General features: G+C 45.8%; 2 protein-coding genes across 3 annotated transcripts; both read right to left on the reverse strand.

Moving 5' to 3' along the window:
- Window positions 1-17,685: 17,685 nt before the first annotated feature.
- On the reverse strand, window positions 17,686-20,329 carry LOC142295681 (uncharacterized). 2 transcript variants are annotated; one of them, XM_075338778.1, is made up of 4 exons: window positions 19,641-20,329; window positions 19,230-19,318; window positions 18,293-18,382; window positions 17,686-18,073 (listed from the first exon to the last, which is right to left on the reverse strand). In XM_075338778.1, exons 1-4 carry the CDS (start codon window positions 20,198-20,200, stop codon window positions 17,940-17,942), a joined length of 873 nt encoding a protein of 290 aa, XP_075194893.1. In that variant the 5' UTR covers window positions 20,201-20,329; the 3' UTR covers window positions 17,686-17,939. The 2 variants fall into 2 exon arrangements, with proteins under 2 accessions (XP_075194893.1, XP_075194894.1); XM_075338779.1 differs by having other exon boundaries at window positions 17,955-18,073; window positions 18,293-18,419.
- LOC142297340 (microtubule-associated serine/threonine-protein kinase 4-like) lies at window positions 20,205-27,157 on the reverse strand. Its single transcript, XM_075341575.1, has 14 exons — window positions 26,886-27,157; window positions 25,226-25,324; window positions 24,687-24,780; window positions 24,307-24,377; window positions 23,851-23,936; window positions 22,753-22,961; window positions 22,147-22,285; window positions 21,921-22,053; window positions 21,610-21,775; window positions 21,350-21,451; window positions 20,975-21,097; window positions 20,713-20,822; window positions 20,297-20,623; window positions 20,205-20,210 (listed from the first exon to the last, which is right to left on the reverse strand). Exons 1-14 carry the CDS (start codon window positions 27,111-27,113, stop codon window positions 20,205-20,207), a joined length of 1,893 nt encoding a protein of 630 aa, XP_075197690.1. The 5' UTR covers window positions 27,114-27,157.
- Between the last annotated feature and the right edge of the window lie 783 nt (window positions 27,158-27,940).

Genomic DNA, 27,940 nt, shown 5'->3' on the forward strand with positions numbered 1-27,940 from the left:
TTGGCTACCGAAATGCTGCCTTTCCGCCTAGTGGACACACAGGATTTTAGAGACCTTATGTCTGTCGCTGTGCCCCAGTACCAGATGCCTAGTCGCCACTACTTCTCTAAGAAAGGTGTGCCCGCGCTACGCCAGCATGTCGCACACAACATCACCGCTTCCTTGAGAAACTCTGTGTGTGAACGGGTGCATTTCACCACTGATACTTGGACCAGTAAGCATGGGCAGGGACGTTACATGTCGCTGACTGGGCACTGGGTAACTATGGTGATAGATGTTGAAGGGTCTGCTGCACAAGTCTTGCCGTCCCCACGACTTGTGTGTCAATCCTCTGTCTGTCCAAGTTCCGCCACTGCTTCTGCCTCCTCCACCTCATCTGGGTCCTCCACCTCCGCCCGAAGCCTGCCTGGTCAGGCCACCAGCGTTCTCACTGCGCAGAAGGAATCACGCACGCCTCATTACTATGCTGGCAGCAGAGCGCAACGGCATCAGGTGGTCTTTAGCTTGACATGTCTTGGGAATAAGAGTCACACAGCTGAGGAGTTGTGGTCAGCTCTGCGGTCCGAGTTTAATAAATGGTTGTCTCCGCTCAACCTGCAGCCTGGTAAGGGCGTGTGCGACAATGCTGCAAACCTGGGTGCGGCCCTTCGCCTGGGCAAGGTGACACACGTGCCTTGTATGGCTCACGTGTTGAACCTTGTTGTCCAGCAATTCTTAACACACTATCCTGGCCTAGATGGCCTTCTGAACAGGGCACAAAAACTGTCTGCTCACTTCCGCCGTTCAAGCGCCGCAGCTGAGCGACTTGCATTGCTCCAGAAGTCTTTCGGCCTGCCGGTTCATCGCCTGAAATGCGATGTGGCGACACGCTGGAATTCAACTCTCCACATGTTACAGCGACTGTGGCAGCACTGCCGAGCCCTGGTGCAATACGTCATGACGTATAGCCTGGGCCAACGAGATGCAGAGGTGGGGCAGATCACCCTGATGGAGTGGTCTCAGATCAAGGACCTATGCACCCTTCTGCACAGTTTCGACATGGCGACGAATATGTTTAGCGCTGACAATGCCATTATCAGCATGACAATTCCAGTCATTTACATGCTGGAGCGCACGCTAAACACTATTCGGAGTCAGGGGGTGGGACAACAGGAAGGGGAGGAACTACAGGAGGATTCATATGCGCAAGGGACAACATCACCAAGGTCCAGACGTTCATCATCACCAACGCGGCAGGCATGGGACCATGGGGGACAGGGATCAACAAGGGCGCATGGTAGCAGGCTAAATGTTGAGGAAGGTGCAGGAGAACATGAAGAAATGGAGGACGAACTGTCCATGGACATGGAAGACTCAGCGGATGAGGGAGACCTTGGTCAAATTTCTGTTGAAAGAGGTTGGGGGGAGATGTCAGAGGAAGAAAAACGGTTAGCACCTCTATGCCACAAACACAGCGTGGACTTGGTCCGCATGGCTGCGCAAGACACATGAGCGCCTTCTTGTTGCACTACCTCCAACATGACCCTCGTATTGTCAAAATTAGAAGTGATGATGACTACTGGATTGCCACACTATTAGATCCCCGGTACAAGTCCAAATTTTGTGACATAATTCCAGCCATAGAAAGGGACGCACGTATGCAGGAGTATCAGCAGAAGCTGTTACTCGATCTTAGCTCGGCTTTTCCACCAAACAACCGTGCAGGTGCAGGGAGTGATTCTCCCAGTTGTAACTTGACAAACATGGGACGGTCTCGTCATCTTCAACAGTCTACCCGTACCAGTGGCACCGTATCTGGTGCTGGTAACAGCAATTTTATGGAATCTTTTCATAATATTTTTAGACCCTCCTTTGCAAGGCCACCAGAGACAACAAGTCTGACACATAGTCAACGGCTGGAGAGGATGATACAGGAGTATCTCCAAATGAACATCGATGCCATGACTTTGCAAATGGAGCCTTGCTCATTTTGGGCTTCAAATCTAGAAAAATGGCCAGAGCTATCCAGTTACGCCTTGGAGATTTTGTCGTGTCCAGCTGCCAGCGTTGTCTCTAAACGTGTCTTCAGTGCTGCTGGGTGTGTGCTGACAGATAAGCGCACGCGACTGTCCAGTGACAATGTGGACAGACTAACGTTCATCAAAATGAACAAGTCATGGATCCAGAAGGAATTTACTACCCCTGTGTCATCCTGGGGAGAGTAAATGCTTGTGGATTTGGAATGTGCTTGATGCAAATCAAAACATCCTGTTTGCAACTAGGGCACAAGTGCTGCCACTGAATGGGTGGGTGTGTGTGGGGCACAATTTTTGGAAAAAAAGGGAGACTCCGCTTGGAGTAACCCTTGCTTGCTGTGTTTTTTATAAATGAGCCAAGATGAACAGAGCTGGGATCAGGAAAGACTTTGCTACCTACCCCGGTGTCATCCTGGGGACGGTTAATTATGGCGTGTTTTTGAATGTGCTTGATGCAAATCTAGCTGTGAAGTGTACAACTGGGGCACAACTGCTGCCACTGAAGGGGTGGGTGTGTGTGGGGCCCAATTTTTTGGAAAAAAGGGAGACTCCGCTTGGAGTCACCTTGCGGTGTTTTACATGATTTTAGAAGGGCGTGCCATGCCTATATCTGTGTGTCCTCCACTTTTTCCTTGTCCTGCTCTTTTGTTTTCGCATGAGTATATGTCCTTGTCACTTTCCCATGTGTTTGTGTTGTGTTGTGAGTTGTTTGTCACCTTTTGGACACCTTTGAGGGTGTTTTCTAGGTGTTTTTATGTGTTTGCGAATGCCTGCCATTGTTTCCTATGCGGTTCGAGTTCGGTTCGTCGAACGTTCGACGAACCGAACTCGAACGGGCGCTCCGTTCGGCGAACCGACCTCGAGCCGAACCGGGACCGGTTCGCTCATCTCTAGTCAAGAGTGTGCAAAGCAGTAATCAAAGCAAAAGGTGGCTACTTTGAAGAACCTAGAATAAAAGTCATATTTTCAGTTGTTTCACACTTTTTTGTTAAGTATTTCATTCCACATGTGTTAATGTTAATTCATAGTTTTGATGTCTTCAATGTGAATCTACAATTTTCAGAGTCATGAAAATAAAGAAAACTCTTTGAATGAGAGGGTGTGTCCAAACGTTTGGTCTGTACTGTATATATATATATTGTGAGGCAGTGACAGGGGTTATATTTGAAGACCGCTATGTGTCCCCCAGAATGTGTCTGGAAACCCTCTGAGTTTGCTATAGCTATTACGGTCAGTATAGCATAAAGGGTAACAGGGAGACAGATCCCTCCTCCCAGTCCAGGTTTTGTAGCAATCCTCATGTCCAGCATTTTCGTTTTTAAATCTGGCAAAGCACATCAGGGTGTGTCTCAGTTGAGAGCCAGGCTTGAAGAAGCTACCACATGCTGTGTGAGCTGAGCTGGCTCTGTGTGGAGTGAACACAGGCCAAGAGTGTGAGCCTAGGAGAACCTTAACAAGACCCCTGCGGTTAACGGGGTCCTAAGGTAACAAGACTTTTTTTACCAAGGATTTGTCTATATGCACCGGCTGTGATTCGGAAGAGCCTTTGATTGTGGGAAATTGGATCTATTTATGCTGCAACAATAAATAGACTGTTGGTTTGAATATGCTGCTGCCTCACGTTTTTGCCCAAGCAACGCCGCTACCTCACATTATGGTGGAGAATGTGGGCATGGCAGCCTGGTTGCTAAGGGCAATGGCCTAAGATGTACTTCCCTGGAAAAGAAAAAAAAAAAAAGAATATTTTTTTTTTTTTTTTACTGACTGCGGTGGATCGGCGGGTCCACGAAGATTGCAGGCATTACAGCCTGGTTGCTAGGGGCAACAACCCAGTTTCCACATGCTTATGATCAAGCCTGCAAAGTTACAGTTTAACTCAGCAGTCACCATGGAGGATCTTGTAAAGCAGCTGGCCCAGTCTAGTGCTCAACTACAGCAGGCTTTTGCACAAACCAGTGCACAACAGCAAAAGGCTAATGCTCAGCAGCAACAAGCTAATGCTCAGCAGCAACAAACAAAATGCCCAGCTCCAGCGGGCGTTAGTTCAGCAACAGGAGACAAACAGCTTGTTGACTCAGCAGCTTTTCGGCTCTGCGAGATGCGCTCCCAGCGGTAACGCCAGGTCATCCAGTCCTTCCTGCGGCCCAGGACAGAGTAAGGGCGGCACTTACGAAGATGATTGCAGAGGACGACCCAGAAGCCTTTCTCTCCGTGTTTGAGAGGACCGCTGAGCAAGAGAAATTGTCTATCGACCGTTGGACTGATGTCGTGGCCCCATTCTTGATAGGTGAACCCCAAAAAGCCTACCTGGATCTCAGCACGGAGGATGCCAAGGACTATGGCACCCTGAAAGGTGAGATCCTTGCACGAATTGGGGTTAACACTTATCTCCGGGCCCAGCGAGTGAATTAGTGGTCCTTTGTGGACGGAAAACCTGCACGTTCACAGGCCCATGTTTTACTGGACCTTGTGAAAAAATGGCTCCAGCCGGAGAGCTTGAACCCCGGACAGATGATCGAGCGGGTGGTGATTGAACGGTTTGTGCGGACTTTGCCAGCCCCCATTCAACGGTGGGTGGGACAGGGGGATTCCGGTACCCTGGACCAACTAGTGAATTTGGTGGAACGCTACACAGCTACCCAGGAGTTGGTCCGGGACTCTGCTTCACGGCGGGCACTCCGTAGGGATACGCCCCCTTCACAGTTGGTGAAAGACTCCCATCCCTCCTCGGGTGCTGCCCCGTCTTTAGCCCTGGCAGAGAGTAAACCCCAGACTAAGGTCAGCTAGAGTCCCGGTTCCCCAAAGTCGGACACTCGAAACAGGGACACCTCTGCTGTTATGTGCTGGCGGTGCCATCAGCTCGGGAATGTGATGGCACAGTGCCCACTCACATCAGAACCCATGGACTGCCGGTACGCTCGCCAGGAATCAATGTGTGACCATTCTGATGGTGCCGTAAGCACTGTTACTATGGTTGAGGAGCTCCATCTCTGCAAAGTACGTGTTAATGGCTATACAACAGAGGCTTTGTTGGACTCAGGAAGTGTAGTGACTCTTGTACATGCCTCCTTGGTCTCTGGGGAAAACCCCACGGGACATAAAGTAGGGGTACTTTGTATTCATGGAGACCTACGTGAATACCCTATGGAAAGGGTCACCATTGCTACCTCATGTGGAGAGGTTCAACATGACGTGGGGGTGATGAAAAGACTTCCATATGATGTTATTTTGGGAAGAGACTTGCCCCTGTTCTGGACATTATGTGGGAGGCGACCTAGCCCTCCGAGGTGTATGATTGAACCAGGCCCTGAGCCGGACGATCCCGACTCAGGGATACCTGCCGTAGGGGTCACCAGTATAGGGACAGAGTGTAACCCTGCCAGGTTCCCCCTAGAGATAATGGCAGGAGAGGTTGAGCCACCCGAGGCAATCCCGGAGTTGAACGTGTCTCCAGATAATTTTGGAACAGCTCAGCTCCGGGACCCCACATTGGCTCCTGGACGTGGAAATGTACAGGTAATTGATGGGGTACCCCAGCGGCCTGGTGCCAAGCTGGAAACTCCCTACATGGCTCTAAAGCGAGAGTTGCTCTATCGGGTTGATAAAATCCGGGGGGAAATAGTGGAACAGTTGGTGGTCCCTCAGCTGTACCGCCGTCAGGCCTTGGAATTGGCTCATAACCACCTAATGAGTGGGCACCTAGGTGAAGAGAAAATGTGGGAACGCATGTTTCAACGGTTTTACTGGCCAGGGGTCGGCGCAGAAATTAAGAGGTTCTGTGAGTCCTGCCCCGTTTGTCAGTTGACCGCACCCATGCACCGTTTCCATAGTCCTCTGATACCTTTACCCATTATAGAGGTGCCTTTTGAGCGGATTGCTATGGATCTCATCGGACCCATTGTAAAATCAGCCCGTGGTCACCAGCACATCCTGGTAGTGATGGATTAAGCGACGCGTTATCCGGAGACCGTTCCACTCCGTCACACCTCGGCGAAGCTTATTGCTCGGGAGTTGTTTGCTATGTTCTGTCGCGTGGGGTTACCCAAAGAAATCCTGACCGATCAGGGTACTCCCTTTATGTCTAAAATTACGAAGGAACTGTGCAAACTCCTCCAGAATACACAAGCAGAGGAAGCCTTTCAGGCGCTAAAGGTTGTCCTATGTGGTCAACCTGTCCTTGTCAACCCTGACTTTCAAAAGGAGTTTATAATACAGTCAGATGCCTCTGAGGCGGGTCTGGGTGCAGTTCTGTCCCAGGAGGTAGATGGAGAGGAGCACCCGATCACCTATTTGAGTAGAAAACTCACCCCGGCAGAGAAGAACTATAGCATAGTGGAGAAGGAGTGCCTGGCCATAAAATGGGCTCTGGAATCCCTACGCTACTACCTGCTGGGGCGACACTTTCGCCTGGTGACAGACCACTCCCCTTTGGTCTGGATGAGGAATGCTAAGGAGAGAAATGCTAGAGTCACCAGGTGGTTTCTCTCCTTGCAGAACTTTCACTTTTCTGTGGAACACCGGGCTGGTAGGTTGCAGGGCAATGCGGATGCCCTGTCCAGAGGTCCCTGTATGATGGCAAAAGTTCAAACCCGCCCATTTGAACTGAGAGGGGGATATGTGAGGCAGTGACAGGGGTAATATTTGAAGACCGCTATGTGTCCCCCAGAATGTCTGGAAACCCTCTGAGTTTGCTATAGCTATTACGGGGAGTATAGCACAAAGGGTAACAGGGAGACAGATCCCTCCTCCCAATCCAGGTTTTGTAGCAATCCTCATGTCCAGCATTTTTGTTTAAATCTGGCAAAGCACATCAGGGTGTGCCTCAGTTGAGAGCCAGGCTTGAAGAAGCTACCACATGCTGTGTGAGCTGAGCTGGCTCTGTGTGGAGTGAACACAGGCCAAGAGTGTGAGTCTAGGAGAACCTTAACAAGACCCCTGCGGTTAACGGGGTCCTAAGGTAACAAGACTTTTTATACCAAGGATTTGTCTATATGCACCGGCTGTGATCCGGAAGAGACTTTGATTGTGGGAAATTGGATCTATTTATGCTGCAACAATAAATAGACTGTTGGTGTGAACACGCTCCTGCCTCACGTTTTTGCCCAAGCAACGCCGCTACCTCACAATATATATATAGTCCATGACTTTTCTTCTTGCTTCCCTGCATGCAATATTTCTATCAGATACCTCGTCACCAGCTGTTTAGCTGTCCTCTGGCCACCGTGATTGTGCATGTGCGCCTGCTTGCTGACGTCCTCGTGGGGGGATGTCCCGGCACCTGGTCTGTGTGAGCATGTGATGGAGCCTTAACAACACATCCTGGCTCCTGCGCATGCGCTGGTTATGGTGGCGCTAGTCTCCTCCTCCTCCCCTTTGTACCTCAGCGGCGGATGTGCGCACCGCTGTGATCGTGCTGACTTTGATTGGACACATCTGTGTTCATTCTTATTTCTATGACACTGGAGGACTTTCTAGCCACTTCATGATCCCCTGAGAAAAAGCTGCTGCTACGCAGCGAAACGTGTATTGCCCCCCCCATCCGGATGCTGTGGCTTTACCCTTTGACTTCTATTCTCCCAGGTATATTAGCGTTTATTAAAGTGCATATACTGAGGCTGTCTATGTTATAGAATATGTGGGTGAATTGTTTAATTTGGAGCCTGTGGCCATTACTAAGGGCTTGAGACGTGGGACTTACTTAAGCACACTGTTTGGGATTTAAACTCTTGATCTAATAGCTATGTGTCTATCCCTTTGTGCATATATTGACACATTGCCATTTATATATAAAGCTTTTTTGCTATGATTTAGCCCCTTTCTTTGGGGAAGGGACTCATCTCTCCTAACAGACTCTTGTGCATCATGTTTATTTCTTTGCTCTCTATATCTTCCTGTTCTCCTCATCTATTTAATTTGTATATTTTTGTCATTTCTGTTTTTCTTTACATGTGAATTGCTTAATAAAGATTTCTATTTTTCTTTTTACATTTTTTGTTTACTTATTTTTCCGGGGACCTTGCTCTTTTTTTTCCTCCTTTTTGTGCAACCATCAATACATGGATGCATCACCCAAGTAATCATCAGTACAAGACTACATCACCCCAGTAACCATGCGTACATGAATATATCACCCACCAATTTCAAGAACAAGCCCGGGTGCCACACTGAGTCAAAGGCCTTTTTAAAATTTACAAAACAAGCGTATATCTTCCTGTGCTTTGTATTATAGACGTGGCTCTGAATGAGACTGTTACGGTTGCTGCGAGCACTGGAGACTAAGTCCAGATTTCTTGCTACTGCACATGTGCGAGCGCTGGAGACTAAGTCCAGATTTCTTGCTACTGCACATGTGCGAGCGCCGGAGACTAAGTCCTATCTTGGAGCCATTGCACATGTGCGGGTGACATCATCGCTGACACGAGGTCACATGTCTCTGACACCTTCTATGCCGATTGGTCGCTGGTCATGTGCTTGTGATGCCTTGCTCGGTGATAGGCCAGCATGACGTCACTCCTGTCGTTCTGGCAGCGGATTGGCTCTGGTGTCCTCCATCTTGGATGAGGCACAGAGTCTATATAAGACCCTGACACACGCCGCATGGCGCTCAGTCCTCTTGGTTCATGCATAAGAGTAGACGCTCTGTGCGTGTTCCTCTAGGCATTCCTCTGTCTATGCTAGGTGAGCGCTACCGGCAGGGTAGCGTTCTTATACCTTACAGCTTCGGCTGCTGTCCGTATCCTTACCTCTTAGGGGAGCGGACATAGGCAGGTGCCTGAGGCACATGGTCTGGCTGGGCCTTGTGGTTCGACTCGTAGGTGGACGTTGCCGCTAGGGTAACGTTCCTTATACTGCGTCTGGCAGTTGTTCGTATCCTCGCACACTAGGGGAGCGAACAGAGGTAGGAGCTTTGTGCGGCTTACGCTGCTGTTCGTCTCTTTTGCACCACTAGAAGAGCGGACCTAGGCAGGTGCCATATCTAGTGGTTCGTGTCCTCGCACACTAGTGGAGCGAACGCAGGTAGGAGCTTTGTGCGGCTTACGCTGCTGTTCGTCTCTTTTGCACCACTAGAAGAGCGGACCTAGGTAGGTGCCATTTCGCACACATTGCCTTTGTCTCTGTGATTATTAACAGAGATCATTCCACACACCCTCCAAGTAAGGGAGGAATTGCTTTACTTACTTATTATATCCTTCTGTGAGTTAACAGAGGTATTGCACTCTGCCATAGTCTGCAGCAGAGTCTTTGCACGGTGGACCCTGACTGTCTGATACTCCTTTAGGTTATCAGACAGCCCCCCGTAACATTAGGACTGAGCCAAGGGTCTGGCAGTTATGGCAGAATATCAGCAGTTACACCGTTACATACAAGTACTTGAGTCACGGCTCAAGAGTATAGAGGATAAACCTCAGACCATGGTGACATCTGCACATGATCCTCGACTTGCTCTGCCAAACAGATATTCTGGCGATGCCAGATCATGTCATGGTTTCATTAGTCAGTGTCAGATTCACCTAGAGGTCAACTCTTCTCGCTTCTCTACGGAGAGGTCCAGAGTAGGCTTTATCATCTCCTTACTTCAGGACAAAGCCTTAGAATGGGCGACTCCCCTATGGGAGCGCTCTGATGTGGTTACTCTGAGACATCAAGACTTTCTTGATGCTCTTAAGGCGGTATTCATGGGTCCGCAGGTTACCCATGATGCGGCCCTGAGACTGTTAGATCTATCTCAGGGTTCGTTATCCACTAGTTCTTATGCCATTGCTTTTAGAACTCTGGTGGCAGAACTAGATTGGCCAGAGAAGGTGTTGATTCCTATCTTCTGGAGAGGGTTGGCAGGCTATGTCAAGGATGCTCTTGCTACTCGTGAGGTCCCTGCTTCTCTGGAGGACTTGATCACAGTAGCAACGAGGATCGATGTACGCCATAAGGAACGTAGACTCGAGGTTTCTTCCTCACGCCCTAAGCATCGGGCTATTCCAGTTGTTGAGGGTCCACTACCATCTTCCTCAGCATCTGAAACATCTCCCACTCCTATGGAGTTAGGTCATACGTCTTCCAGACTACGCAAGTCTGGTCCTCCTATATGTTACGTATGTCGTCAGGCTGGGCACTATGCCAACAAGTGTCCTAGTCGTCAGGGAAACTCCCTGGCCTAGTAACCATTAGAGGGGGGTTACTAGAGACTTCTGCACCCTCTAAGTGTTGTATCCCAGGTCAGCTCTCGTTATCTGAGAATACATGGCCTATTATGGCTTTTGTGGATTCCGGAGCTGACGGGACTTTTGTGTCCTCAGGATTTGTAAAGGGACACAATATTCCCTCTATCATGTTAGAGGCGCCTATTCCTGTCCGTGTTGTTAATGGAACTATGTTGTCTGACTCCATTACATTGAGGACAGTTCCCTTGCGCCTTTCCCTGTCTCAGGGTCACATAGAGGAGATTTCTTTTCTTGTTTTGCCTGAGGGTATAGACGACATCCTTCTGGGTCTCCCATGGCTTCGGACTCATGCTCCTCACATTGACTGGGAGTCTGACAGCATTATTAGTTGGGGTTCGAAATGTCAGTCCCGATGTCTTCCCTTACCACCTAAGGTCATTGCGGTTGCATCTACTGATCTCTCTCCCATACCTACACCCTATCTGGATTTCGCTGACGTGTTCTCCAAACAGGGTGCTGAGGTTCTTCCACCCCATAGGCCGTATGACTGTGCCATAGACCTTATCCCAGGTTCGGTTCCACCTAAAGGCAGGGTTTACCCCCTGTCGATACCTGAGTCGGAGGCCATGTCGACCTATATAAGAGAGAGTTTAGAGAAGGGGTTCATTCGTAAGTCTGTCTCTCCCGCGGGAGCTGGGTTTTTCTTTGTTCGGAAGAAAGAGGGTGATTTGCGTCCCTGCATAGATTACAGGGGTCTCAACGCAATCACAATAAAGAACAAATACCCATTACCTTTACTTTCGGAGCTCTTTGACAGATTGAGAGGAGCTCAAGTTTTTACAAAGTTGGATCTGCGGGGTGCGTATAACTTGGTACGAATTCGAAAGGGTGACGAATGGAAGACCGCTTTTAACACCCGAGACGGTCACTATGAATACCTCGTCATGCCTTTTGGGTTATGTAATGCACCCGCAGTATTTCAGGACTTCGTAAACGATGTGTTCAGGGATTTACTGTTATCCTCAGTAGTGGTGTATCTGGACGACATCCTGATTTTTTCTCCTGATCTGGAGACTCATCTACAGGATGTCGTTCGTGTCCTTTCCCGTTTAAGGGAGCACTCATTGTTTGCTAAACTCGAGAAATGTGTATTCGAGCAGTCCTCATTGCCTTTTTTGGGTTACATTATCTCACAAGAGGGCCTGGCTATGGATCCTGCGAAGCTCTCTGCTGTCCTGCAATGGTCCGAACCTCATTCCTTGAAGGCGGTGCAACGCTTCTTAGGATTCATAAATTATTACAGGCAGTTCATACCCCATTTTTCTACTTTGGTGGCCCCTTTGGTGGCCTTGACTAAGAAAGGTGCTAATCCCAAAGCCTGGTCTACTGAGACATCTCAGGCTTTTGAGGCAGTAAAAAGACACTTTTCAACTGCTCCCGTTCTTCAAAGACCCGATGAGAGTAAGCCCTTCCTCTTAGAGGTTGATGCCTCTTCAGTGGGTGCTGGTGCGGACTTGTATCAAAAGAACGGTGCAGGTAGAAAAAGGCCGTGTTTCTTCTTTGCGAAAACCTTTTCACCAGCAGAGAGAAACTATACCATTGGGGACAGGGAACTGCTCGCCTTGAGATTAGCCTTGGAGGAGTGGCGTCACTTGCTGGAAGGAGCGAAACATCCTTTCCAGGTCTATACAGACCATAAGAATCTGACGTACTTACAAACCGCTCAGCGTCTGAATCCTCGCCAAGCCCGCTGGTCCTTGTTTTTCTCCCGCTTTCACTTCTCCATCAACTATCTGTCTGGGAGTAAGAATAACAAGGCAGACGCCCTGTCTCGCTCTATGCTTTCTACCCAGGAGGAGATTGACGAACCTCGTCTTATCCTTCCCTCCAGGGTTTTTCATACGCTCTCCCCTGTGACGTTAGACCAAATCCCACCGGGCAAGACCTTTGTTCCGCCTGATCGACAGAATGATATACTGTCATGGGCCCACACCTCAAAGGTGGGTGGGCATTTTGGTATTAGGCGGACACGAGAGTTACTGGAGAGGTGGTATTGGTGGCCACACTTAGCCAGCCACGTCAAGAGATATGTCGGTTCCTGCTACTCGTGTGCTCGCAACCGTCCATTACGGCAGAGACCGGCTGGACTCTTGCATCCTTTACCAGTGCCAGATAGACCATGGGAGGTGGTAGGCATGGACTTTGTGGGTGATCTTCCATGTTCACAGGGACATAGATTTGTGTGGGTCATTACGGACCATTTCTCCCGGATGGTTCATCTCGTACCGTTATCGAGAATCCCATCTTCCAGGGTACTAGCCAAACTATTCCTCAAGCATGTCTTTAGGCTTCACGGGATGCCAGATCGTATCATTTGTGATAGAGGCCCGCAATTTACTTCCCGTTTCTGGCGAGATCTTTGTAGCCTTCTGCAAATTGAGTTGAATCTCTCTTCGGCATACCATCCGGAGACCAATGGTTTGGTTGAGCGTACCAATCAATCTATGACACTTTGTTGCTGAGAACCACGATAACTGGTCCTCCCTCCTACCCTGGGCAGAATTTGCCCTTAACAATTCGCTGGCTGAGGCCACTGGGCAGACACCGTTCGTACTCAATAATGGGCAACACCCTAGGGTACCGGTACCGTTTCCCGCTGCTGCACCTCCTCCTCTTGTGGCCGACTGGGCAACTAATGCCAGAGAGGTTTGGGATCGGACTCAAGAGTCGATCCAAGCAGCTAAGGACCGTATGAAGACGGTGTCCGATCGGTTTCGTCGCCCGGCTCCTGTCTTTTCTCAAGGGGACTTTGTGTGGCTCTCTGCAAAACACGTGAGACTTAGAGTGAGCTCTGTCAAATTTGCTCCTCGCTTCCTGGGTCCTTATGAGGTTCTTCGACAGGTAAATCCTGTAGTCTACCAATTGAAGTTACCCGTCCATCTTAAGATTCATGACAAATTCCATGTCTCACTGCTAAAGCCGGCTATTTTACCTCACGCTCGTGAAGTGCACTCTCCTGCCTCTGATTCCTCTCGCTCTAGCTATGAGGTACGAGCCATAGTTGGTTCTAAGATGGTTAGAGGGCGCAGGTTCTTCTTGATAGATTGGGAGGGTTACGGCCCGGAACATCGCTCTTGGGAGCCTGAGGAGGCTGTCCATGCTCCCGACTTAGTTGCCGATTACCTGCGTCGCCGGGAGGGGGGCCCTTGAGGGGGAGGTACTGTTACGGTTGCTGCGAGCACTGGAGACTAAGTCCAGATTTCTTACTACTGCACATGTGCGAGCGCTGGAGACTAAGTCCAGATTTCTTGCTACTGCACATGTGCGAGCGCCGGAGACTAAGTCCTATCTTGGAGCCATTGCACATGTGCGGGTGACATCATCGCTGACACGAGGTCACATGTCTCTGACACCTTCTATGCCGATTGGTCGCTGGTCATGTGCTTGTGATGCCTTGCTCGGTGATAGGCCAGCATGACGTCACTCCTGTCGTTCTGGCAGCGGATTGGCTCTGGTGTCCTCCATCTTGGATGAGGCACAGAGTCTATATAAGACCCTGACACACGCCGCATGGCGCTCAGTCCTCTTGGTTCATGCATAAGAGTAGACGCTCTGTGCGCGTTCCTCTAGGCATTCCTCTGTCTATGCTAGGTGAGCGCTACCGGCAGGGTAGCGTTCTTATACCTTACAGCTTCGGCTGCTGTCCGTATCCTTACCTCTTAGGGGAGCGGACATAAGCAGGTGCCTGAGGCACATGGTCTGGCTGGGTCTTGTGGTTCGACTCGTAGGTGGACGTTGCCGCTAGGGTAACGTTCCTTATACTGCATCTGGCAGTTGTTCGTATCCTCGCACACTAGGGGAGCGAACAGAGGTAGGAGCTTTGTGCGGCTTATGCTGCTGTTCGTCTCTTTTGCACCACTAGAAGAGCGGACCTAGGCAGGTGCCATATCTAGTGGTTCGTGTCCTCGCACACTAGTGGAGCGAACACAGGTAGGAGCTTTGTGCGGCTTACGTTGCTGTTCGTCTCTTTTGCACCACTAGAAGAGCGGACCTAGGTAGGTGCCATTTCGCACACATTGCCTTTGTCTCTGTGATTATTAACAGAGATCATTCCACACACCCTCCAAGTAAGGGAGGAATTGCTTTACTTACTTATTATATCCTTCTGTGAGTTAACAGAGGTATTGCACTCTGCCATAGTCTGCAGCAGAGTCTTTGCACGGTGGACCCTGACTGTCTGATACTCCTTTAGGTTATCAGACAGCCCCCCGTAACAGAGACTGTGCATGATGTAGATGTGATCCGTGGTGTGGTGGTTTGGCACGAACTCTGGCTTTTGCTGAGGACATTGTGCTCGGTAAGAAAACTGAGGATCCTCTTGTTCAGGATGCTGTTGAACAGTTTTCCCAAGTTACTGCTGACACATATGCCTCTGTTGTTGGCAGGGTCATACCTATCCCCACTCTTGTGGATGGGTCTGATGAGGCCTTGGTTCCAGGTTCAAGGGAAGTAGCCGCCACTTAGCACAATATTGAACAGTTGAACCATTGCAGGTTGAATCTCTAGTGGGTTCTACTTCAGCATCTCTGGGGGATTCCATCCAGGCCACTGGCTTTTTTACACCTTATGGAAGAGATTCTTTCTGCAACTTCCTGTAATGTAATTGGTGTATCCAGAGGTTTTTGAAAATTTTTGACTTTCTACTCCATCGCCTTTATTTATTTATTTATTCAGTTGTTATGTTTTCCTGTTCTTGGCTTAGTCCTTCTTTAGGGATGTCTTTGTAGAGGTCTCCGAAGTACTGGAGCCAGATGTTGCCATTTTGGATATGGATGTCGTTTTTCTTGCTTTTTGTGTCCATGTGCTTCCATATTTCCCAGAAGGAGTTATCTTGCCGGACGCCTTGGAGTTGGCTATGTTTGGTAAAGATGTAGCTCTGCTTCTTCCTCCTGAGGATGGTTTTGTACTGCCTTTCTATTTATCATGTATCAGGCCAGGGCGTCACAATCAGGTCATCGCAGGGTATTGTGCAATCTTCCCTTCTGCACAGTATCCACCCTCCTTGGTTACGGGTCCTGGACCTTTGGTGTTGCTAACAGCTTAGCCAATAAAAATCATAGGAACACTTCACACTTTAACCTACCAGACACACCATTGGGGGGCCTGAAGGAAATATGGCCACCCACTTGGGGGGTTGGTAAGGGGAAAGTGGAAAAAGTGACAGTTGAGCTTGAGCAGTGAGAGTGAAAGGAGAAGAGGTGGAGTGGTAACTCTCGTGAGGAGAGGTCAGGGAGCAGGGCTCCTGTGTACTAGGTGGCAGACGTTGGTCTGGGCCTGGTAAGAGCTGGAACCCCGGTCACAGGGGACAGTGTCAAGGGGCACGGACTGCAGAGGAGGGCGGCCGACGGCCTTGAGCTACCACCGGGCAGGGGCCAGGGCACGACGCGGTACGTGGACCCCAGGCTGGAATGTAGCTTCACGTGTTCCGGTAATTTACCCAACGGGGGTGAAGACTTCAAGTGTCATCCCCAACCCACTCCAAAATCGGGGTACTAGCGCACCGATGGGATAGGACTTTCCCAATACAGTCCAAAGAAATCCTACGCGTGAACCCTGAGAGCAAGCTCCCTCTGATAGCCATACGGGTGAGTGGGACCTAAAGAGTTTTATACCCACGGGTCCAACAGAGACAGAGGTGCCAAGGACAGGGTCACAGGCTAACAGCAACACCAAGGGCACAGACCCAGGCTTGCTCCCTACAAGCTGCAGTGGTGCTCAGAATTCTGGTTTACAAGCTGTCGGTGTTGTTATTCCTGGACTGAGTGAGTACATTGCAATACCCCTGTTCCTACCCCAACGGCACCCAATCACCAACCATCCGACGGGTCCCAGGACACAAACCCCCTAACAACGGAGGGGTTAAACATCCTGCTGCTACATCACTGTCACCGGGCTCCCCAACAGCAGCGGTGGTCTCTCACATTACCACACACTGTGGGTGGCGTCACGACTTTCAATCCCCCTGTACATAGTCCCCCTTTCATCGAGTGGCCGCACGACCCCCGGGTCCAGAGACCTCTTGAGCCACCGCGGATCCGGATCCGAGCAGCCCGGCTGCTGGCACGTGGGCGGCACATATCTATCTATTATCTATCATGTATCTATCTATTATCTATCATGTATCTATCCAACTATTATGTATCTATCTATCTATCATGTTTCTCTCTATCATGTATCTATCTATCCCTGTATCTATCTATCTATCTATCTATCTCTCTTTCTCTTTCAATAGAGGCAGTAGGTCAATGGTAGAGCCGCTGCCTTTGGACAATCAGTTCACGAGTTTCAGTCCTGCCATATTGGTAACCCAGAGCAGATGAGAATTTAATTTATGCACTGAACTGAGTAAATGTATTCACTTAACTGGGGACAGTCCCACATAATTTAGGACGGTTGGGAGGTATGATATGGTTTATATTAGATATAAACACACTTCGCTCAGATATAAGTACATGCTGCTTAGTTGCCCGTCTGGCATCAGGTGCAGCACAAGTTCCTGACTGACGCTCCCTCCTCATGTAAGATGGATGCCACAGCTGAGCTCAAAGGCTACAGCAGAAAGCAGCCGGGCACTAACTGGTTAATGTCTGGCCAATCAGTGCTGGCTTCATTCTCTCACACAGGGTGGGGGCGCGGTCTGACGGCAACCAACTACATGTTGGGACTGACGGTGCTCGAGGGAAGCAGTGAATATGTATGAGGGTTAATAAGCAGACCCTGATGTGGTGTTACAGCCTTGTGGGAGACTCGGTAAGTATAACGCTCCTGATTTATTCCTTATTTTCTTTCTTTTTCCTGAATTTTTTTTTAATATTTTGGATGGCCAAATCCGAACCGTTACACCGAGTTCCCTGAGACTTCTGTAATGGGGGTCCGTGCACATATACTAGGTATCCGGTACAGACCCCGAACTTTTTCGCCCATCACTACTTAGCAGGTATGCAGCATTTAAAAGCGCTGTGTGCACATAACCTTAGGAATAACAGAATCTCTGGTCATCACACCAATTGTGGCCAGGGTGTAAAGCATTAATGGGAGACAAAGAACCATTCTTCTCCTGTTTGGTGTCCAATAGAGATGAGCGAGTATCGAAATATTTGTGATACTCGTAACGAGTATTTTGTAATAATTGCATATTCTCTCCAAATAGCGAGTACAATGCAAGTCAATGGGAAATGGAAGTAATTTTCTTCTGATTGGGAAATGCGAGTATTTTTCTGTTGGAGTCCAGCAGATAATTACTCTAATTACACATTGACTTGCATTATACTCGCCATTCGGAATGAATACGCGCGTATTACAAAGTACTTGTTACGAGTATCGCGAATACGAATATTTCGATACTCGCTCATCTCCAGTGTCCAACCCATCAAATACTTATGACATGTATAGTATTGATATGCCATTAATAATTAAGTTTTAAATTAGTAATAATTAAGTTAAAATATGAATCAATTTTAAATTTTTATTCATTTTTTGGGGGCTCACAATGTAAATTCCCTATCAGTATATCTTTGGAGTGTGGGAGGAAACCGGAGAACCCGGAGGAAACCCACGCAAACACGGGGAGAACATACAAACTCCTTGCAGATTGCTGCAAGACTACAGTGCTAACCACTGAGCCACCGTGCTGCCCATAGGTGGTACAAGTTCTTCCATACAAGCACAGTATTGATGGTGGATGTGCTGTATTTTCTTCAGGGCGCTAGATGAGGGGGTTTTCTGTGATGACTATGGAGCCCCGCTGACAGCAGGCAAAAATGCAGCTTTCTCTGACAGCGCGAGCAGCCCTGGATAATCTACGCCGGCAGGATGATATCATCCGGCGGAAGATAGAACCTGTGAGAAGAAATGAAAAACTGATGTAAGTAATGGGACTCCATATTAGAGGATAGTACAGTGGTGTCACTGTGACCGGACGGTAGAGGAACCTTCTCCATACACAGGTATGGGACCATCGTCAGCCATCATAGATGTGACAAACCCACCACAGATCACATCTGCTCCACATGAATTCTCACTGACATCACACAACATGGAGCTTATGGTCACACTTACCTCGCCTTCTCTCCCCCTCTTCTACAGTCTCTGTTTTTTGCTTTTTTCCCAGTTTTAGAGCAGATCTTCTTCCTTTCTGAACTGGAGATTCTAATCAAAAAGTCAGAAAAATGTTGATTATAAATTCCTAAAAGATTAGGTTTGTATCTTCATAAAGTTAAGTGACCTGATTACTATGCACCTATCACTATTCTGTGTGCCGCCATGTGGTGTCTCCCCAAGGATCTATGTCCGCTTATTAATATGACATTACTTGCAGCAGGACACAGTGTTATTATATAATCAGTTCCATAAACCTTCAGTGTAACTTTATAGAGGACTCGTCACCAGGTGAAAAGTGTCCAGGATTCACCTTTCTCTTATTCCCGCTCTCCCCTGAGTTCGCTGGTTGTTATTTGTTACCGTCCCCTTTTCAGTTCAGAGATATATTTTTTTGTGCTAATTTTTATGGTGTTTACCATAGGGGCGTGGCTAATAGTTCCCATAATGAGAAGTCTGAAGACACGCCCCCAAAAAAATCCTGTGTGCCACACCCCCTTGGTAAAGACCATAATCATTTGCACCAAATATAAAGGCCCAATAACTCTTGAAACGTATGCGGGATTTTATATACTCCCCACAAAGAAAAATAAAATTCAGTGGGGCGACGGGAATAAAGTAAGTAATTTCCTGATCCTTCATGTGCAGATTCACATTACACTTTTGGATTATAGGCTAAGGACATCTGCAAGGAGTTTGTATGTTCTTCCCGTATAATCCGTGGGTATCCTCCGGATTCTCCGGTTTCCTCCCACACTACGAAGGCATACTGATAGGGAATGTAAATTGGGAACCCCACTGGGGGCAGTGATGATCATGTCTGTAAGGTGCGGTGGAATTAAAAGCGCTATATAAGAGAATAGATAAATAATAGGATGATCTATATATCTGTACATACCTGAGACGGAGGGCGAGGATGCCGCAATGTTAGTGACAGGGAAACACTGATTCCCACCATCAGATTTGGAAAGTGAAGATTCTTTCTTTCTGTTTGATAGAAGAAAGTCAAGTAAATTACAAGTAAAAACAATATAGAAGGACGAGCACCTGCCTGTAAGGCCAATTAGGAAAACACGGAAGAGATTCCCCACTCAGGACCCCATTCTTCCAGAAATAATGGACTCAACTAGTAATATTGTATTGAACTGGAAATGAATGGCTGGTCTCCATATTCAGCTGTTATTACAGTGTTCTCACAATCCAGAACTACAGAGATCAGCAATCATGGGGCGGTGGATGCTGGATTTATATTTGTGCTACTCGTCCCTTATAAATCACATAATAATAATAATAATAATTATCTACTCACATGTCTGAGGGTTTTTCGGAACCCCCTGGAGGTGACACAGGCTCTTCTTTAGTCAACCTCTCAGTATTGGTTATGGAACCCCCTGGAGGTGACACAGGCTCTTCTTTGGTCAACCTCTCAGTATTGGTTATGGAACACTCTGGAGGTGACACAGGCTCTCCTTTAGTCATCCTCTCAGTATTGGTTATTAAACCCTCTGGAGCTGACAAAGGCTCTTCTTTGGTCAACCTCCCAGTATTGGTTATGGAACACTCTGGAGGTGACACAGGCTCTTTGGTCATACTCTCAGTATTGGTTATAGAACACCCTGGAGGTGACACAGGTTCTTCTTTGGTCAACCTCTCAGTATTGGTCATGGACCACTCTGCAGGTGACATAGTCTCTTTGGTCATCCTCTCAGTATTGGTTATAGAACCCCCTGGAGGTGACTCAGGCTCTTTGGTCATCCTCTCAGTATTGGTTATGGAACCCCCTGGAGGTGACAAAGGCTCTTCTTTAGTCATCCTGTCAATATTGGTTATGGAACACTCTGGAGGTGACACAGGCTCTTCTTTAGTCATCCTCTCAGTACTGGTTATAGAACACCCTGGAGGTGACACAGGCTCTTCTTTGGTCAACCTCTCAGTATTGGTTATGGAACCCCCTGGAGGTGACACGGGCTCTTCTTTGGTCAACCCCTCAGTATTGGCTATAAAACACTCTGGAGGTGACACAGGCTCTTCTTTGGTCAACCTCTCAGTATTGGTTATGGAACCCCCTGGAGGTGACACAGGCTCTTCTTTAGTCATCCTCTCAGTATTGGTTATGGAACCCCCTGGAGGTGACACAGGCTCTTCTTTGGTCAACCCCTCAGTATTGGTTATAAAACACTGTGGAGGTGACACAGGCTCTTCTTTGGTCAACCTCTCAGTATTGGTTTTGGAACATCCTGGAGGTGACATAGGCTCTTCATTGGTCATCCTCTCAGTGTTGGTGATAGATAGCTAAAATAAATGAAGAAATATAAAATAGATTTATTTTAAAACTTTTTTATAGCTATAGGGTTTATATATTTTTTTGGCCACATACTTACTTTACAAAACCTTTGATAAGGTGATACAAAATTTCGGACTTCTAGCCACTTATTGTCCTCACTGGTGTCCTCCTCATCGGAATCCACATGTTTGTTTTTCATATAGCGAGCTGCAAAGTAATGTGTTATAAGAGATTATTAGCATAAGACTTGGTCAGACAGTCACCATGCTATCACTAATAATGGTGGGAGCTGATTGTCACACAAAATTAAAGACAAGACACACAGCCGTTTTCTACGGAGGACGTCTCATGTTTCTTACTGTTAAAGTTGCTGGTGTCCAGATCTGACTTTAGATCAGGAACGAACACGGGTTTCTGACTTAGCAGGTTGTCAAAGTCCAAGTCGCACAGGAATGGATGCATTTTGATCTCATTTGCCCCTCCTGGAAAAGGAAGACAAGAAGGAAAATAACACAGTCATTGTCAGAGAAACTTCTCTATATCTGTACAGTTTATGTTATTCTGAACTGAAGATAAAACAGAGCCAGACATGAAGGAAATGTAGTGATAGTATGAAGAATGGGGAATGGACAAGTAGGTGGAGTAAAGACCCTCAGTGCTGGTCCTCATGGGCATGGTCATTTGTCTTGTCAATGAGGTGTAATAAATCATTATTAATACTATGATAATATTACCTGTCCCAAGTCGATGTGCAGGATTTTTTCGGAGCAGCGCAATGATTAATTCTTTAGCTTTTGGTGGAGGACAGTATTCATTAAATGTCCAAGGTATGTCAGCTGTTATATAAAAATCAAGTATTACATAAAATAAAACATCTGAATTCATTTTCATGAAAAAAAAACCCCATTTTTCTTAACAAAATAGAAACTTGGGCACAGAACAAATCAAAGCAAATAACAGAGACACCACATGGCATTCAGATTACTTTGCTTACCATAGACGATCCTGCGCATAATCTCCTTCTTGGTAGCCCCAGTAAAGGGTTCATATCCTAAATAGAATGTGTATAGAATGATCCCTAATGACCACCAGTCTACAGGTCTTCCGTATCCTTTCAATAGGATGACTTCTGGGGCCATGTAGGTAACCGTGCCAACCGTCTGGAAACAAACAAAAACAAGGGATGATGATCAATAAATATCATTTCAACAAATGACATCAAAGGAAACGTCTAAATGAGAAATGATCAGATAAGGAGAAAGAGAAGAGATCTGTAAAGTACAAGATCCTGTAAGTAAAGCCGACCTCTTTATCACAGAACTCTCTGATGATGTCCTCAGTTGGAGCCTTGTAGACGTTGGACGTTGGTCTCATGACGCCGAGTTTTGAAAGCCCAAAATCCGTGACTTTAATATGTCCTGTAGCTGTTATCAGGAGGCTGTGAATGAAAAGATGGCGTCAGTAATAACCCATAGACTCTATAACAATCTGTAACTTTCTTCCCCTTCATTATAATACAGGGGTCACTTACTTCTGAGGCTTCAGGTCTCTGTGCACCACACCATGGCTATGCAGATACTCCACAGCGACAACTGTTTCTGCAATGTACAACTGAGCCAAGGCGTTAGGAAAAGCACCTTTGTTCTTTAGGAGACTGGCACAGTCTCCTCCTACACGAGAAACCAAATATCACAGGTGAGGGTTTGTTACAATGTAAATTACACATGATGAGGGTGAATGAGAAATAATCAAAGATATTAGAACAGAAAATCATATATAGAGATAAACTGTATAATGCACAGCATATATTGTATACTACAGAGATACCCTATACACAGAGATAGAGCCCGGCCTCATCTACAAGCCTCATGTATTTCTCTGCGAAAGTTGCCATCTATAAAAACTGCTCAAATATAAACAATTTATGCTTTTATCCTTATCAGAAATTGCCGCCATGCTCAGTCAGGACATACGCCCGAGGATTTCACAGAGATCAATGATTTTTCAGGCATCTTGGTAATAGATACATTATAGTAAATGCTGTGTGGACATGTAACCGCCCATGTGGTCACAATCTGGGTATATATAAGGATTAAGCAGACGTGGGCAGTATATATATACAATGGATGTGTCCTACCTGGTGCGTACTCCATCACCATACAAAGATGTCGTCTAGTAGGAAAAGAGCAGAACATGGAGACTAGAAAGGGACAATCCGCAATTGCTGAGATGTCCCTCTCCAGAAAGGCTTGTTCAAGACTCCATGTATTATTCAGGTTCTGCTTGTCCATTTTCTTCATGGCGCAGATCTGTTTTGTGGCTTTATGGCGCACTAAGTGGACGGCACTGGAGAAAAGGAAAATCCATGATTAATTATCAATTGTTACTAATAATCTGTCTGTAGACCTCATCAAATGATCTTCTGTACTAATGGTTAATACTAGATGTGAGACCATTTCTAGAAATACGTGTCTACAAATACATAAACTAAAATTCCATAAAAATAGAAATTGCAATTTTTTGCCCAAAATCTCAAATTTATAATAAGTACAGTTGGAATTTTTAGTGCTGTAGTGCACATTTAGTGCTGGCTTTTTTGGGTTTTTTTTTTCATTCAATTGGTCGGTGGCTGACCCCCACCTAGCTATGCACCCTAATTTGGGATGTATTCCACCTGTCTAGATTTTGGCGGTTGGTGACTGTTCGCATACAGTCATCAGGCCCTGTCCACAGGCTATTTACTTCATGCAGCATTTGCTTGGACCTGTCCCGCCCACAGCCATGACTCAGTCATGGGTACGGGATTGAAATAAACCAGGTTAGTGCTGCTAAGAGCAGTTCTACTATTTCATATGTGAGGCCATCTGGCATATTTTATAAAAATATTTTAGCGTAGGACTGCCCCAAATGAGATTTGCCGTGACGTGGTGGGGTAGCTCAAGAAATTGCAATTTTTGGCCAAAAATCGCAATTTTATAATAAATACAGTTGGAATGTTTAGTGCTGTAGTGCACATTTAGTGCTGGCTTTTTTTTTTTTCTAACACTCCATAAATGATCACCTATAGGAGGTCCTCATTCACACTCCATCCCATCTGTCCTGAATAGTAACAAATGTGGACAGTGATATCGACTCCTAATTTCTGTATGGGAACATTGCATGAGCGGGACACAGAGACATAGGCGTCGTCATTAGAAGTCCTTGGAAATAAATATTATATCAAAGAAAAGCTCACCCAAAATTTCCAAAGCTGATCAGCTTGATCGGATCAAAGTCGCTCTTACAAGGACTTCTCATTACATTTAAGGATCCACTCGCGGCCTATAAATTAATAAGAAATTATATTAGGTCATAGAAACTACAGAAAAATAAAGCTCCAGATGCAGGAACATCTCCCGTCTATATTATATCCCACTGATTACACTGCAGCAGATGTAGAGGACGTCATACAAGCCGGACCCTCCACAGACGCTCTTATATTAAAGGGTTGTATCCTCCATATAAATATATTATTATACTGCAGGGGATGACGAGGGTCATCACACAGAGGAGGCAGGAATAATGCCATCATCACATATAATAGGTCTGATCTACATGAAGAACAGAGATATCCCATTGTCATATGGGATATAATATGGGATGTGTATTTCGTGCCCAGTCATCATTATACAGACATCCCTCTGATACTTACACTGGTAGATTCGTGGACGATCTCTGGTGTCTCACATATTCCACATTCAGTATTTGCCGGCACAGATGTTCCTAAAATAATGATAAATAATGAAGAGATGTCATGTAATAGTCTGTATCAGTAGATAAATCTGTGATTGCGGCAAATTTGATTGAATCCCCAACAATGATATGATCGGGGACTCATGAGCCTCTTTTTATATTTTAAGCTGAGAAAACCCCAGAAAAGAAGCAGAATTATATGAGCGCCCTCCAATATTGTCTATGGGGGGCTCTGGTGTAGCCATCGGCCTCATGCAGAGGATGAAGAGTAAATCTGCATATTCTCTGCCGTTCTCTATTACTTGACATTTGAATGTAAAATATTGGTGATCAGCTTACCTTCTATCAGATCAGTATTAAGCTCCAGCTGACTGGTCTCACAGTCAGGGATATTTAGGTCCTGCCCTTCTTCGGAGTCATCTTCTGATGTTTCCTGATGGATATAATATATACAATTAATATAACATTTCAGAAATACTAAATACCATATATATCTAAATCTAAATCTGGATTTACTTAATAATTTCAGTATGGGATGAACTATACCCGGCCGCTCCCTCTAGTAAAGGTACATTAATACATAATGGACTTGTATATACAACTGTTCTCTAATAATTTCCCAGAACTGCAGCATTTATAAGAAGGAAGTCTGTGATGACCGAGCAAGACAGAAGCATAAATATAAACTCCGCACCGCTGAGTACAGACTGCCATCACAGATAGAACCGCGGAGACAGGCTGTCATACTATACCCTGTGTCTGCCTGGAACCAAAGGTAGAACGTAAACATCATAAATCTGACCTTCTGCTACATGACTGGAAATCTGGAGAAGATCAGACAACAATGACATGAGATATAGAAGATGATGGATCCTTACCTGATGCTCCAGTTGGCAGGATGGGTTCTCTAGTACCCTCAGGACATTTTGGGCCAGTTCTTTAATAAAGGCCAATTCTCCACTTTGGGATCTTTCAGCCTATAGAGATGAAAATAAACAAGAAAATCATGAGAGAAAGTTCAGAATGGAGGAGGCCCTTTATGTCACCATCTTACTCCTATCTGCACTAAAATGCTTATATTGGGAACTGACAAGGAATCTGGTAACTTGTAAACCATTAAATGTCCTCGTCTATACGCCTTACCCAGTGTATGTACATAAGACACATGGCTGCTTGTGACTGGTGTAAAACGGTCACTGCATCCTTTATTAACTTTACAACCCAAATCTAGGGGTGACTTCAACAATGATAACCCCACAATTATATATATCAAGTAGCTGTAGCACCTGGCATTGCCCAGGATAGTAACTGTCTTTCTCTTTCTCTCTCTTTCTGCCTGTTTCATTCTTTATCTGTCTGTCTGTCTCTTTTCCTGTCTGACTCTCTCTGTCTGTCTCTTTCCCTATTTTTTCCCTATTTCTTTGTTTGTCTGTCTCTCTGTCTCTTTCCCTGGCTGCATTGTGACATGCCAACATTCCACTTAAGGGCGTGGCTGCGCATTCTTCTGAGTTCTGGCTGCACTGTGGCTCCCAGCCCTATTAACTTTAATGGAGGCAGGTCTTTTGGCGAATAACTGTAAAGCGTAGGGTTAAAATTTTCCCTCAAAAGATAGTTTATGACGTTCCTTGAGTCAAATGGAGTGTGTGCGCAAAATTTCGTGATTATACATGCGACGGTGGAAATTCCTTTAGCGGACATACACACACACACATACACACATACACACATACATACATACATACATACACACATACACACATACACACATACACACATACATACATACATACATACGCACATACATACATACATACATACACACATACACACATACAGTACATATATACACTCAGCTTTAGATATTAGATTGAGCTAAACCAGGAGAAAAACAACACCTTTTTAAAAATGAGACTCTACAAGAAGCGCACTGGTACAAGGCGTAAGTTATTAATATTCCACATTAATACCCCCAATTCTCACAAGATCTGGGCCCACTAGTTATAATGATATCACAGTTATCAGACTATCATGGAGAATAATGTTTTTAGGTAATTTTTCTCCATATTGAAAGCCTTAAAAGCAAAACCAGAATTGAATTTTCGTTACCATTTCATCACATTTGGAATATTATTCCCGTTTTTCAGTACATTGTATGGTAAAAAGAATAGAGCCATTCACAGCTTCAAGTCTTCTTGCAAAAAAGCAACAACAAAAACAACTCCTCACACGTCTGTCACTACAAATATATGACTCTTGAAAGAAAGTGATGAAAATATGGGAGCTGAAAAAATGAAAAATTCCCTTGTTCTTAAATAGTTAATAATCCTATTCCTCCACAACCACAACCTTCCCACCACTAATTCAATTAATCTTTTAGATCCCACTCTCTCCCTTCTCATGTAGCCTGTGTGCCCTATTTTGGCTCTTTGGCTGTTTTTATTAGGGTACTTTTTACCGAATAAACTTACATTTTTATTCCATTATTACTTTCTATTATTACTATTTTTATAAGATTTGTGCAGATTGTCTGCTATTTACCTCTTGTACTGCTGTCCTGATGTTCTGCTGTAAATGCTCAAGATATTCTGAGCTAATTTGACCATGATTGTATTTGGTCAGGCAGTCACTCACTAGCTTCATAACCAGCCGGTATGTGAAGCTGAGGATGCCACAGGGTAGTGGTAGCACAAAGTCAGGGTCATAGCTGATAAGAATCTCCTGAAGTTGTGCTAGCACCTGAAATTTATCTGGAGAAATTCCAGACATTTCAAATAAAAGTAATGCAAAGCACGATCTGTAGATGAAGACCTATATAGCTTTATCACTAACAGCAATGACCACAAGTGTCAAAGTGAGAATGAGAGTGAAAACACTGGTATAAGTGGGGATTCTTAATTGTGATGTCATAATGGAACCCTGAGTTCTATTCTTAAAGGGGCATCTTACCTTATAAGGAAGTTCCCCAGCAACCCTTAAGGCGGCAACAAGGTAGCTGAGCATTAGTACCAGATGCAGGCATGGAGTACAGAGCTATAGGGGGCTTTATATTCTTATCAGATAGGGTATTTTTATGTTGTAAAAAAATATATTTACAGTATATTTGTTATACGTAGTGTTTTGTATCAGTAAGAAATTAATTACTGTGGGATAACCCAGTATCATCTGGTGCGCATCTATTATGGGTTAAAAAATATGATGTAGCTTTTAACAATAGTAGATTTTAATTCTTATCAATGAAAGCTATATTTTAGTCACATAGTAATTCTCTCTTTTCCCTCCCACTTTATAATATATGACTTCTCCTAGTGGTGTACACTTATGTGCATGCATTTATGGAAAATAGCTCATACAATAATTAAAAGGGTATTTCCATCTCTAGTATCCTATACCAGGTGGTATATATTTCTAATTAGAGGTATTTGCTAATATTACTATTATTATGCTGAGCTCATCTTGGAGATGAGAATACCCTTTACCTGTCACTTTGTAACCTACATGGACACGTTTCTTTATGCCAGTTACGAAATATCATTTTGTAGATACCAAAATCAACTTATCCTCTTCATGACGAATGACGGACATACTGTAGAACG

This window comes from Anomaloglossus baeobatrachus, chromosome 3, assembly GCF_048569485.1.
Source record: "Anomaloglossus baeobatrachus isolate aAnoBae1 chromosome 3, aAnoBae1.hap1, whole genome shotgun sequence".
In the NCBI taxonomy this organism is placed as follows: domain Eukaryota; kingdom Metazoa; phylum Chordata; class Amphibia; order Anura; family Aromobatidae; genus Anomaloglossus; species Anomaloglossus baeobatrachus.

Bases quoted from the DNA above. Each gene is read 5' to 3' on its own strand.
- LOC142295681 (XM_075338778.1), bottom strand. From the start codon at position 20,200: ATGACTAAAGAAGAGCCTGTGTCACCTCCAGAGTGTTCCATAACCAAT. The intron at 19,319-19,640 runs GTGAGTAGATAA...TCTATCAAACAG, and splicing joins TCCGAAAAACCCTCAGACAT to AAAGAAAGAATCTTCACTTT. The intron at 18,074-18,292 runs GTAAGTGTGACC...TTCTTCTCACAG, and splicing joins AGAGGGGGAGAGAAGGCGAG to GTTCTATCTTCCGCCGGATG.
- LOC142297340 (XM_075341575.1), bottom strand. From the start codon at position 27,113: ATGTCTGGAATTTCTCCAGATAAATTTCAGGTGCTAGCACAACTTCAG. The intron at 22,962-23,850 runs GTGAGCTTTTCT...CCTTTTCTCCAG, and splicing joins ATCAGCTTTGGAAATTTTGG to TGCCGTCCACTTAGTGCGCC. The intron at 21,452-21,609 runs GTAAGCAAAGTA...TTTATATAACAG, and splicing joins TATGCGCAGGATCGTCTATG to CTGACATACCTTGGACATTT.